Below are 11382 nucleotides of genomic sequence, written 5' to 3'. Positions count from 1 at the left end.
GGCTCTCCTCCAGCCAAAGACATTGCACTTAGGGATACAAATCCAAGTGGCAGGCACCCAAGTGCTCTGGAGTCACAGCTGAAGGCCTGCATCAGCACAGGATGGTTTGGCTTCCCCTCTCCCCCTTTGGTTTTTCCTGCTAATGCCATTGCCATTTCTGCCTCAACTAGAAGTGCCCCAGATGTGCCAAAAGGGACCAGTGGGCTGTATTCCAAAGGCAGTGTGGTCTGGAGAGGATGAATGAAGAAGAGCCTTCTCCACTTACAAACATTACCAAAGAAGCCATAAGCGTGTCTTAGCACCAATAAAAAACACCTGGCAATTCAGAAGGAAATGTTGAGTTTTCTGAAGGGGTCAGAAGGAGGGGAATCTTCCAAATGAGTTGATGCTTCAGAAACTTTATTTAATTCCAATCCTACTCTATAAACCCATACTACAAAACAACTCAATAATCCTACTTTAGAGTTCTACTCTACAATCCTACTCTAACTTGGTTATGGAAATAATATCTTGACTGTTAGATTCTTGTCTTCTTCTTCTTCTCCTTCTTCACTGAGTTGATGAGTGGTACCAGGGTGGACGCTGGCTTGGCTGATGTTACAAATGGATGCTTTCCACAGGGAAAAAAAAAAGAACAGTGAACCATGACTTTCCAAGCTCAGTGCTTCACAGACTCAATCAGGATTCCTCTGGTACTTAGAAAGACCCAGAAAGAGGAGTGACGGGGACATCTGCTCCCCTGTCATCCTGTGCAGGACCTTGCCATCACAGGCAAACCTGGCCCAGAATCCCACTTATCCCTTTATTCTGGTTTCTCCATCTAGCTGGGATTTTTGCCCTGCCAGTGCTCTAGACATGGTGCTTTCTGTCCCTGGGGTTTCTTCCTTTCAGGAAACTCCAATGACCCCCATAGGTCCCTGTCTTTGAGAGACAGGCACCGTGCTAATTTCCACAGGGAGACAGAGCAGTGTCTACCTTTCCATGCCCTGCCCCTCCTGTGCTGGATGGCACCTTCCTTCCCAGCAGGGCCAGCCGAGTGGCGCTGGCTGCTGCAGTTCCCTCTCTGCCACACAGCCTGGCAGGAAGCCTGGGCCAGTTCCCCTCTGCCTGAGCGTGCCAGGCAGCAGATGGGGCTGGGACAAGTCCCTCTCAGCTGCCCCTGTCTGCGTGCCAGAAACCTCTAAGGGTGGGGTTGGGGGGCAGAAACCAGGGCCCCTCAGAGGCTCACAGTGAGCCCCCCACAGCCCCTCCTGCCCACAGCCAAATCTCTCCAGACTGCTCTGCCAGGACTGGCTTCCTTGGGTTCCTCCACCACCATTTCATGGCTCTGTACCCTGCATTGCTCTACTTCAGTCTTTTGCCATTCAATAAAATGGAACACCCCAGCAAATTACAAAACAGGGTGGCAGAAACAGCCAGAAAACAGAGCACCTGTCCTCTCAGGAAATGCAGAGAGAGGTGGAGTTATTCAGCTTTGTGAAGAACAAGGCCCCAGGGAGACTTTATTGCCACTTTCCAAGACTTCAGAGTGGCTTTGAAGAAAGTGGAGGACATCTTTTTTATCAGGGCCAGTTAACAATAGAATGTGGGCAAATATTTTTAAACAAAATGGGGATCAAGAGTAGGTCTAAGGAAGAACTTGTTTACTCAGAGCATGGTGCAACACTGGCACAGGTTGTCCCAAGAGCTTGTAGGTGCCCCATGCCTGCAGGTATTCCAGGTCAGGTGGGAAAGGGCTCTGAGCAACCTGATCTCTTTGAAGATGTCCCTGCTCATTGCAGGACACTTGGACCAGATGCCCTTCACAGGGCCCTGCCAGCCCAGCCTAGTCTAGGATTCTTCACTGTTTTCATTTGAACAGCACCAAGAGTGGAGGTGAGGAGGAACGGGGGCTCATCTGATGCCTTGGACCTCACTGGAGGAGGAGCCCATCCCTCAGACACTCTTTCACCTGCAGCCCCTTTGCATTTTACCTGCAGGAGATCCTTGGCAGACCAGCGCCGTGCCTCGTCTGTCTGCAGGCAGCAGCTCAGGAAATCACGCAGGCAAGACGAGCATCGGTTGGGCTGCCGCAGCTTTGGTCTCCCTCCTCTGGCTATCAGGAGTTGAGCCTGCAGGAAAAGGAAACACCAGGCTCCAGCTGCTTCTTTCCCATCTGTAACTGCTCTCTCAGATCCCATTGTTTAAGCTCCACTCTGCAGAAACTGCCCTGGAGAGACCCAGAGATGACTTTCCTTTACCAACCAAAAACCCAAACCCTGATGCAGCCACAGCTTTTCCAGCATTCAGCAGATCTTGCCTTGGCAGCTGATTTCATTGACTGACCTAGTTAGTGGGAACTACATCAGCAAAAGCATGTTTCCTTCTTGGAGGATTCGCACCAGCTTGACATCTTTTGAGAAGAAGGACTCTGCTATACTAACTAACTCTGCTATTTCCAAGGATTAGTACATGAAAGGCATCTCTGCAGTGCTTGTTGGTCCCTTAAGCACAGTGGTCATAAACCAAAACTCATCGAGCTTCTTATCCTCTTCTAGAAAACAGCGGTAGGTGGAAGGCAAGAAAGGAAATCTGCCAGGTATTCCTCAGGTAAGGAAACAAATATTTGCAATCTCATATTCAACACAGACAGTTTAAGATGCCTGCACAAATGTATTGGGATGAAAATGCCTGCTTGGGCACACAGGAGCCACCTGCAGCTCTGTCTCTCAGCTGCAAGTTTCAGCTTCTTTATGTGGCAAAAGGAAACCTTTTCAAGGACAAATCAGAAGAAGTGCCATCCCTATGGTCCCCCTCTGCTCATTTGGATACTCAGGTCAATGCATTAATGGTGTCCCCATTGCAAAAAATGTCGGGTAAGAAATGGGAGGTTTTGGCTGGCTCTCCATGGCACCAGGCTGTGGCCTGGTCTCCATAAAAATGCCCATGACAATACTAACAGCTCTGTGCTGGTGGCCCTGAAATAGATGGTGACCAAAAAGACTTTGTTATTATCCTCTTCAAGCCAGAGGAAAATTTCCAAGCCTAAAACAGCAAACACACTCCCCTTGAGTATAAATATGGCAGCTTTCTTTCCTTTTCCCACACCCCCAGATGTTACAAAGAGGGTTTTATCCTGTCTCTCTGCACCTGAGCTCAGCCACTGGACATGGTGGGGAGCTGGAGTCCTCACTGTCCTTAGAACTGTGCAAGCCAGGGATGGCCCTGCTCCTGTGGTAAAGGAACACAGCACCGGCGTCAACCGCCCACGTTGGATCCCAGCCCCGGGCACCTGGCTGCAAGCTCATCAACTTGTTAAAGTACCCAGAAACAGCCAAGAGTTTAGTGTACAATTCTAACTGCAGTCGGAGAAAAACACATCCTAAACTTATCCAGGCCACCCACACGCAAGACTGAACAATGTACGGATGATTTGAAAGCCTGAAAGTTTTGAAGACCCACAGGATTGGGAAAAGATGCTACAGTTTGGAGGAAAATTGATGTGCTGTGGTTAAAAAAAGAACAAGAAAGCAAAAGTGTTGGGGAAGATGAAACAGGAAAGCCTTCTAAATATGATTGCCTGGCAAAAGATTTTTAGAATATGGAAACTATAAGCGAGATTGAAATGAAAGTAAGCTTTGAGATAGTTACTAGCCTTAGTCACTGAGCAACTGGAAAACAATGGTATGGCTGGCTGAAGGCAATCCTCTTCAGGGTGCAAAGAGTAGTTTCTAAGGTTTAAAATGTAACACAGTATGGTAATGTAATGATTCCTATAGGCTGTAGGTAAATGCTATAGGATCTGTCTCTTGTACTAGATTGGTTAGTGACAATTAGAATATTCAGCACAGAAGATTTAGTGGGCTGTAACCAGAACTTCGTCGCTCTTTCAGGTCTCTCTTTTGGGCTCCTCTTTTGGGCCTGCTCCGAGCTGTGGCTGGCAGCTCCAAACAGGGCCCCTGCAGCCACGCCCTTTGCAATAACCCGAAAGTTCCAAGACCTGGCTTCAAAGATCTCTCCTTTCTGTCCACCCTGACGGTCCTACCCATCATCGCTCCTAGACAAAACTACTTGGGCATAGCTTTGGTGGTTGTTTCTCTTTTTCCTTTCTTTTTCTTTTTCTTTTTTTCTTTTTCTCTTTTTCTTTTTCTTTTTCTTTTTCTTTTTCTTTTTCTATAAAATTGAAACTGGGAAGGTCTAACCTCCATTTCTCAGGCTATTTACCACATGTCTAATCTCTCCACTGAAAAATTCTTGTCCTTCAGAGACAGAGCTCCAGCAGGCTTCAAAAAGCAAACGAGAAATTTCAGGCATGGCTGGAGGTCAAAATTCCAGGTTTCTGAACTGGTTAGGTTTCTGAATGGTTACCTTCCTCTTCCCTTCTGATGCAACCAAATCGACAGCAGATGCTGATGTGCTGCAGGGACATTTTCAGAAGGGGACCTTGGTGGAAGTGGTGCCAGCAGATGGCAATGGGATTTTGTCCAATGGCACACTGACCATGGGACAGGTGAGAAAGACAAGCGGGATCAGTGAGTATTTGCACCTTACCGAGACAGTTTTATTCCGGTAAGGGACTTCTCGTTCCACCATTTCGATGCCCACGATTCCAAAAAACCATATGTCCACTTTGGGGCCATATGGTTGACCTGTCGCCACTTCAGGCGCCATCCACCCAGAAATGCTGGCCACTGAGCTCCATCGACTCTGCTCAGGGCTGAGCTGAGCAAAGGGGCCAGAGTCAACTGTGGAGAAAAAAACAAACCATGAAAGCCAGCTCAAGTTAGGAAATCAAGCAAAAGAATTCCCCACTCTCAGTCTAAGAATGTGCTGTTGAGTCTCCTGGAGAACTGTCCACGCTCTGTTTCCTCAGGGCTTTAGACAAGGAAGAATGGAATTGACCACTTCCAAAAAAACCCCAGGTGTTTTAAGCTGCTCACAGCAGTGGCCTTCATTCCCCTGAAGCTTTACATTGTAGCTCCCTCCCTCTGGAAGAGACACACACAGAGCAATGCCACTCTTGACTTCTCGTGGTTCCTTATACCTCTGTGCATGTTGCAACTGTGTCATCAGCTCACAGTGGGGGGCCCTGCACTGCCACCAGCACCATTGCTGGGGAGCTGGCAGTCACTCAAAGCAGCCCCACAGCCCACATCCCTGGAATGCTGCACCTGACCAAGAATACACTGACCCAGCTTGACAGAGCCGTCGGTTCTGAGAAGGATGTTGCTGCTCTTCACATCTCGGTGGATCACGTGGTTCGAGTGAAGAAAATCCAGGCCTTGCAGGCACTGAGAGAGAAAAGAGAAACAGGAGGGCAAAAATTAGTGATGTGATTTCATTACACAAGAAAGGAAAGAGCTCTAAAAGATTGCCTCTGCAGGGGAATGGCGAGTAATGGCAGAACACAGTGCCATTGTGAGGAAGAGCTTGCTGCTCCACCACTTGCAGAGCAGGACCTTTCTAAGGAAAAGGCATGTCAGCTTTTGAAAGAGCAACAGCACCTGCTGTTGTTGTAGACTGTCCCCTGCAAACCAGCCAGCATGGCTGCTGCTGCTGTGGATGTGCTTTCTCCATGCAGAGGACAAGTGAGGGTTTTGCCAAGGAAGAAAAAGTCCCTCCCTTTGGTGTGAAGTGGATCACTTTGGGGTGGGAGGCTGCATGACAAAGGTTTTGTTGCTGGCCTCAGCACAGACTTGAAGTATCACAACAGTCATCTTCCTGAAGCAAAGAGCATTTTGGCTGCACTACTGTCCTTTTCAGTTGAGGACTATGAGAAATGAGTCTCTCTTTTTACTTTGCTGATCATTTCAAATGCTGCCACCAGCACCTTTGCTTTTACAGGCAAGGAATGCAGTGCAGACAGGCTGGAGATGAAAGTTTAGGGAGGCAAGGTGGAGAACAGCAAATACAAATCCAAGAGACAAAGCGAGAATACAGCAGTAGGAGATATGAGTACAAGAACTAACTGCTGTGAGTGCAGGGGCACTGGCAGGCATTTCACTTGAGAGGCTTTTGCTTGCCCATAGCATACCAGCAACACAGAAACAAAGCTTGGCACATGAAATCACTCCAGGTCGGAGCCCTGTTTCCCAGACAATCCTGCCCAAGCCCTGGGCAGCACAGGTGGGATTGCTGACCTCCCGACTGATGGCTGCCATCTCGTCTTCAGACAGGTAGGTCTCGCTGATGACATCGCTCAGGGTGCCTCCGTCCATGTACTCCATGACCAGCCAGAGCTGCCCATCCACAAGGTAGCTGAAAGAAGGAAACAAGAGCATGGAGATAAACATGCATGGCTAGGTTGTTTTCTTGATTGATTCTTGTTTCCAAGTCCCTTTGTGACAAGGACAGAATGAAAGGAATAGACATTCCCTCTAGGCTGTGCATTGTTTGCAATCTGTCTCAAGAAGAAAGGCACAGCTGTGAAAAAAGGAGATGTCTTCAATAGCCAGCAAGTAAAAACTGCAGGTTAGGAACAGATCAAAAACCTGTCAAACTGTATGTTTCTGGAAATAAGCACCTAGTCTTCCTGGCATGCAAAGCAATGGAAAAGAGGGGACACAATCCAAGGGAAATCCATGTTAGTTTATCTGGACGTAAGAGGACTCTTGAAAAAAATCAAGGCCCAAAACAATGTGGTGGCTGTGAACTTACAGGCTACTGATTCAGTAAGATATGACTGATGCAGGTTTTTGAATAATCTTTAAACTCTGTGTACCAGGGAAGACTCATGCAGACAAGATGCACTCTCTTCCCATCCACTGGAGATGAGCAAAGCAATAATAATTAACCAATAATTACAGCTCTATTTTCTGCCAGTGAACAAAGTGGAATTTTACCATGCATGCTTGCAATATGTAAACAAACATTCACAACAACTCACCTGTCTAAATAGTTGACCAGATTGGGATTCTTATTTGTCTTCATGAGCATAAGTTCATTGACTTTTAGTTCCTTCTTCCTCGGTCCTTGGAGATTTATTTTCTTTATGGCCACCTAAAATGACATTGAAAATCAGTAACTTGAGAAGTTGGCAGCACAAGACCACAAGGCACATGGAGCGAGTGATTTTGCAATGCCACAGCCGAGCTGTGCCAAACTGCCTTGTGATTGGGCATTGCAGTAATTAGGAACTGACATTGCAACAGCCCATTTCTCTGCTCCCTTGGAGGCCACTTACAGGACACGTGGCCACTGAGGTTTTGCCTTGTCCACTTGGTAACTGTGGTGTCTCAACTATCACCCACAAAGCTCTGAGCACACTCCCTGCTGCTTTGTCTGGGATTCAGAAGAAGTAATCCATGCCTTAATACTCTGTGGATACATCTCGGGCTATGGGCAGGACTTAGGGCTTTTGGGGACACCGTGCAGATCTCTCCCTACGTGCAGTTCTCCAGTGCAGCACTGCAGGTGGCTAAGGAACTACCAGTAACTTTCAGATGCATTTGCTGGCAAGCAGAAGTGAGAATTCAGGACTCTGAAGCCGTAGCCCCAAAGAGCAGTGAGATGCTCAAAGGCACCCCCTTTGTTTTAGCAATGGAGAGCGAATGAGCACATCCTTCTCTGCAAGGAACTGCTGCCCTCCTTGCCTTCCTTCTGGCAGCTGAGAAGGACAAAGACTGTCCCAAATGTATTTTGCAGGCTGGTAGCAGTCTGTGCTTCTTGTGCCTTTTCAGCACAGCTCTACTCAAAGCTCCAGCCACAGCTGCTCACACCAGAGGACCTGCGGGAGATGTTGACATTTACCTGCCCTCCTGTGGCATTGTCAAGTGCTCTGCAAACATCTCCAAAAGTCCTAGAAACAAAAAAGCAGCAAAGAAAGGAGAAGACATTCAGATCTTGCAGTGAAAGCCAGCCCACAGAGGAGATGTCTGCTGCAAATGCCTAAAACCTGCCGGATGCAGGCGGGCTCTGCCCGAAGGCAGATGATGCATTTTCCTCTCAAGTGCATGGGCACTGGGCCTGTCCCTGAAGTGTTGCTGTTTACTGCCTCAGCTCCTAAGGAGAGCTCCTTCTTTCACCTTGGGTTTCAGGTTCTAAACTGTGCATGTTTTATCCTGACCATGGAGTATTTCCTTCTGCAATCTTTTGGAAAGAAATGTTCCTGAGAACTGTTATCTGACTATCAGGGAGTATCTTGCTCTTTCAGGCAAGCAAGTTTCTTCCCCTTTTATTAGTGTGGCTGTATGATTTGGAGATATACAAAAATGCTCAGGAAATTAACACAGAACTGTCCCACACTTGAGAGACAAGGAGATTTTCCAGGTCCTGTTCCTTGCTGCAGGCAAGAACTTGGCAGCATGGAGGTGTCTCTGCCAATGCCTTCTGGGCACACTCACGAATTCGGAGCAGCACTGAGAGATGGGACAATCTATCCCCAGTGTCTGAACATGGGGAGAGATGTCTGTTTGCAGCTGGCCTGACTTCACACTGCATAGATATTCCACCAGAAAAACGCCTGGCCCATGGTTATGTAGAAGTAACTGTGGTTGGACTCACCCTCTGCCAATATATTCCAGTTCTGTGTATTTCATCACGGGATTTTCCATGTTCACTATTTTCCCTGAGGGAAACAAAATGCAAGATGCTCACTTTAAAGCAGAGATCCCAGCTTCCAGGAGATTCAAAAGACAGACCCAGAGCCTGAAGCTTTGAACCCCTTGTGTTCGGCTGGGTAACAACAACAACCAGGCAGACAGCTCTGCAGCACAGGTGGCCAGCACAGAGACTGATTTTCTACAGCAGTTCCTGTGGGGAAATGTCTCTAAATGTCCCTGGGACACCAAACTCAGGAAAAACATTTGGTACAGCTATGCTGACACCTGCACACAATAGACTGTGCCTCAGACAAGAAATACAGCAGACGTACTCAGTAGCTCCAGGGAGTCATCCTTGATCTCCTGTTGCTGAGCAGCAGCTGGGCCAGCACTGGAGATGAACAAACCGCCCCGGCTCCACTTCTCAGGTTGGGGAGCAAAGGCTCCTTTAGACCATGCTGCTGCAGCAGGTTTGGTGACAAAGCCCTTGTAGATCTGGGACAAGAAATGAGTTTATGTCAGAAAGGTGGCTGGCAGAGATTAGCCTGAGATTCCATTTCAAATGCCAGCCCTTAGGAAGGTGCTGTCAGCAACATGCAGGGCTCTTAAGTGGGTTTTTTCTGATGTCCACTTCTCAGACTGGATGGGTCAAAACCAAAGGCTAGTTCTACTCCAGTGGATGGCTAGATTCATGGTCCATTTTCATGGATTTTCTGAAGGATCACTGCCACAATGACCATTCTACTTCCTCTCAAGGATTCCTTTCCCCCTCCAAGGGCTTCAGACACACTTGCAGCTCCTTGTTCAAGTGCTCGTCCTCCCCCCACTGTGTCCTCTTTTCCTGCACCATCTTCAGGTCATGCTAAACCTGTAGCACCTTTGGTGGGGACAGTTCCTGTGCCTCACGCCAGCCTCGGGGCTCTTCAGTGCCACTCATTTGCCGGAAGTCTTTGCCGGCTGCCCGGTGAGATGTCAACACTTGCACCTCGAGTCAAACAGAACAAAGCAGTCAGAGACTACAGCTTGTCCCTGTCAGTCAAGAGTCACTGACTGTGAGGAAAGAACAGATTTACAAGGGATACAGACAGCTTGTTTCAATCCTCCATCTGGGTCACCATATTCCCCTGTAAAAACACCTCAAGAAACAAGGAGAGCAGGAACAGGCCAGCAGGAATCGATTTGGATGACTGCTGGCCAAAAGGCCAAAGGACAAGTCCCACTGTCCAGGGCAGCAGTTGAGATTCAGCACACCAGGAAATGTCCTTCTGAGTGACTGTGATACACACTAGAGCAGGATGGCACTCAGAGGCATCACCCTGCTCCCTGCTGCTCTGCACTGGGAAGGCCAGAAGGGCAGAAACCACCAGTTTGGTGACTGCAGTGGCTATCCCTCTTTCACTCACTTGCTTTTGTAGAGCCTGAGGGAGGGGATTAAGTTTTTCTCTGATGATTTTAATTTCTTCCTCCTGCCTCTTCTCCCTTGCCATGATCTTAGCGTGAGCTTTCTGAAAGTCTGTGTCCAGCTGTTCCTTCAAGTTCTGTAAAATACAAGAGAGAGGATCTTTCATGAGTGGAGTGGCTGCCACTCTTTCACTCACCTGGTTTTGTTGATCGCCCCTCTGCTGATGGACATTCATCTCCTCTTGAATTCTTCTCGTGTCTTCCTGGTTCTTCTTCACTTCTGTGATGGCACTCTGAGCTTCGGGCAGCTCTGCTTGTGGCTCTGCCTTGATGTTCTGTACACACAAATGCAGAGCAAGTGACTGGGAGCTGCCATAAGGCTCAGCTTTTTCCTCTTGCAGCCTCAAAATCACATTTATTCAGCCACTTCTTTCTGCTTCCCTACCCACACCTGCTTCCAATGGAACCCTCTTGTCCCAGTGCTGATCTCTGCAGATTCCAAGGCTCTGTGCTTTCAGTGCCGCTGGGACTCCTGGCCTCCTCAGTCCCAAGAGCTCTGTTTTATGCCCCTCTTCCTGCCCTTTCCCTCTGACACCTGGCGAGTCTGGCTTACCTGGCCATTCTCCTGTGGCTCTTCCACCTGCTGCCTGAGCTGCTCTTCCTGCTCTCGGGCTCTCAGCTCTCCCTGAGTCTGGCATGGCATCTCTGATAATGCAATCTGCTCCTGCTCTTTCTCTGGAAGGATCTGCATAGAAAGCAAGAGAAGATGGGTTTCAACTTTCCATACGACATTTGTGGGCCAAGACTCACGGGCTGATGGGCTCACACATTCCCAGAGCACTGTGCTGCTGCTCTCCTGGGTCATTCTCTGCCTGTGGGGAGGCACAGATTCCAAAGTGACCCTGGCACTACAATCAGGGGCCATCGGGGGCTGAAGCTCCAACAGCCTCTCAGGCAGCTGACAGGGAAGGTGTGGCATTTCTCAGGGGTCTGGTGAGGGCCTCCCTCTGCTCCTGCCATGTCCTGTTTGTCTTTCAGTAGTGACTGACACCCAGCCCAGTCCCACAGCTCCATCCTGCCTCTGCAGGTGGCTTCCTGGGTGAGCTCACCCTTTATGAGAGACACTTCTGGAGTTCATGTTCTCTTCACCACCTAAAACATGGAATTCTTCCACCTCTCTGGGACAGGCAGAAAATTAAAGAATTAACTGGGGGCCTCAGGACGAAGAGGCTGGAGGAGGAAAACAGCTCTGAGGGGAAAAAACCACCATATCTGGAGGGGGAAACAGCTCTGCCTGCTCAGAATCGGTCAACAGAACGTGTCTCTAATCCTCTCCGGAAAGGGATGCTTTAAGTGAACTTTGCACCTCCAACTGCTTTAGACCAGAGCCAAGAAGATTCAATTATGCAAATGACAGATAGATAGAGAGAGAGAGAGAGAGAGAGAGAGAGAGAGAAAGGTA

The 11382-nt window shown here is 48.6% G+C and overlaps 1 protein-coding gene across 17 annotated transcripts in view; it reads right to left on the bottom strand.

The window, feature by feature from the left end:
• Positions 1–382: 382 nt before the first annotated feature.
• The window catches only part of LOC128781674 (serine/threonine-protein kinase PAK 3-like), a 170276-nt gene continuing 159276 nt past the window's right edge, over positions 383–11382 (bottom strand). For 11 of the 17 annotated variants that reach the window (XM_053931442.1, XM_053931448.1, XM_053931446.1 and 8 more), the window contains 12 exons: positions 10534–10665; positions 9923–10255; positions 9388–9504; positions 8852–9014; positions 8482–8545; positions 7729–7777; positions 6866–6978; positions 6120–6237; positions 5171–5270; positions 4531–4724; positions 1974–2111; positions 383–610 (listed from right to left, as the gene is read on the bottom strand). In XM_053931442.1, coding sequence (XP_053787417.1) covers positions 518–610; positions 1974–2111; positions 4531–4724; positions 5171–5270; positions 6120–6237; positions 6866–6978; positions 7729–7777; positions 8482–8545; positions 8852–9014; positions 9388–9504; positions 9923–10255; positions 10534–10665 — 1614 coding nt within the window. In that variant the 3' untranslated portion in view covers positions 383–517. The other 6 variants (XR_008428446.1, XR_008428447.1, XM_053931444.1 and 3 more) reach the window with 6 other exon arrangements.

The sequence above is a fragment of the Vidua chalybeata genome, chromosome Z, assembly GCF_026979565.1.
Source record: "Vidua chalybeata isolate OUT-0048 chromosome Z, bVidCha1 merged haplotype, whole genome shotgun sequence".
NCBI classification, from domain to species: Eukaryota; Metazoa; Chordata; class Aves; order Passeriformes; family Viduidae; genus Vidua; species Vidua chalybeata.
This window is presented reverse-complemented; position numbering and strand designations above follow the sequence as displayed.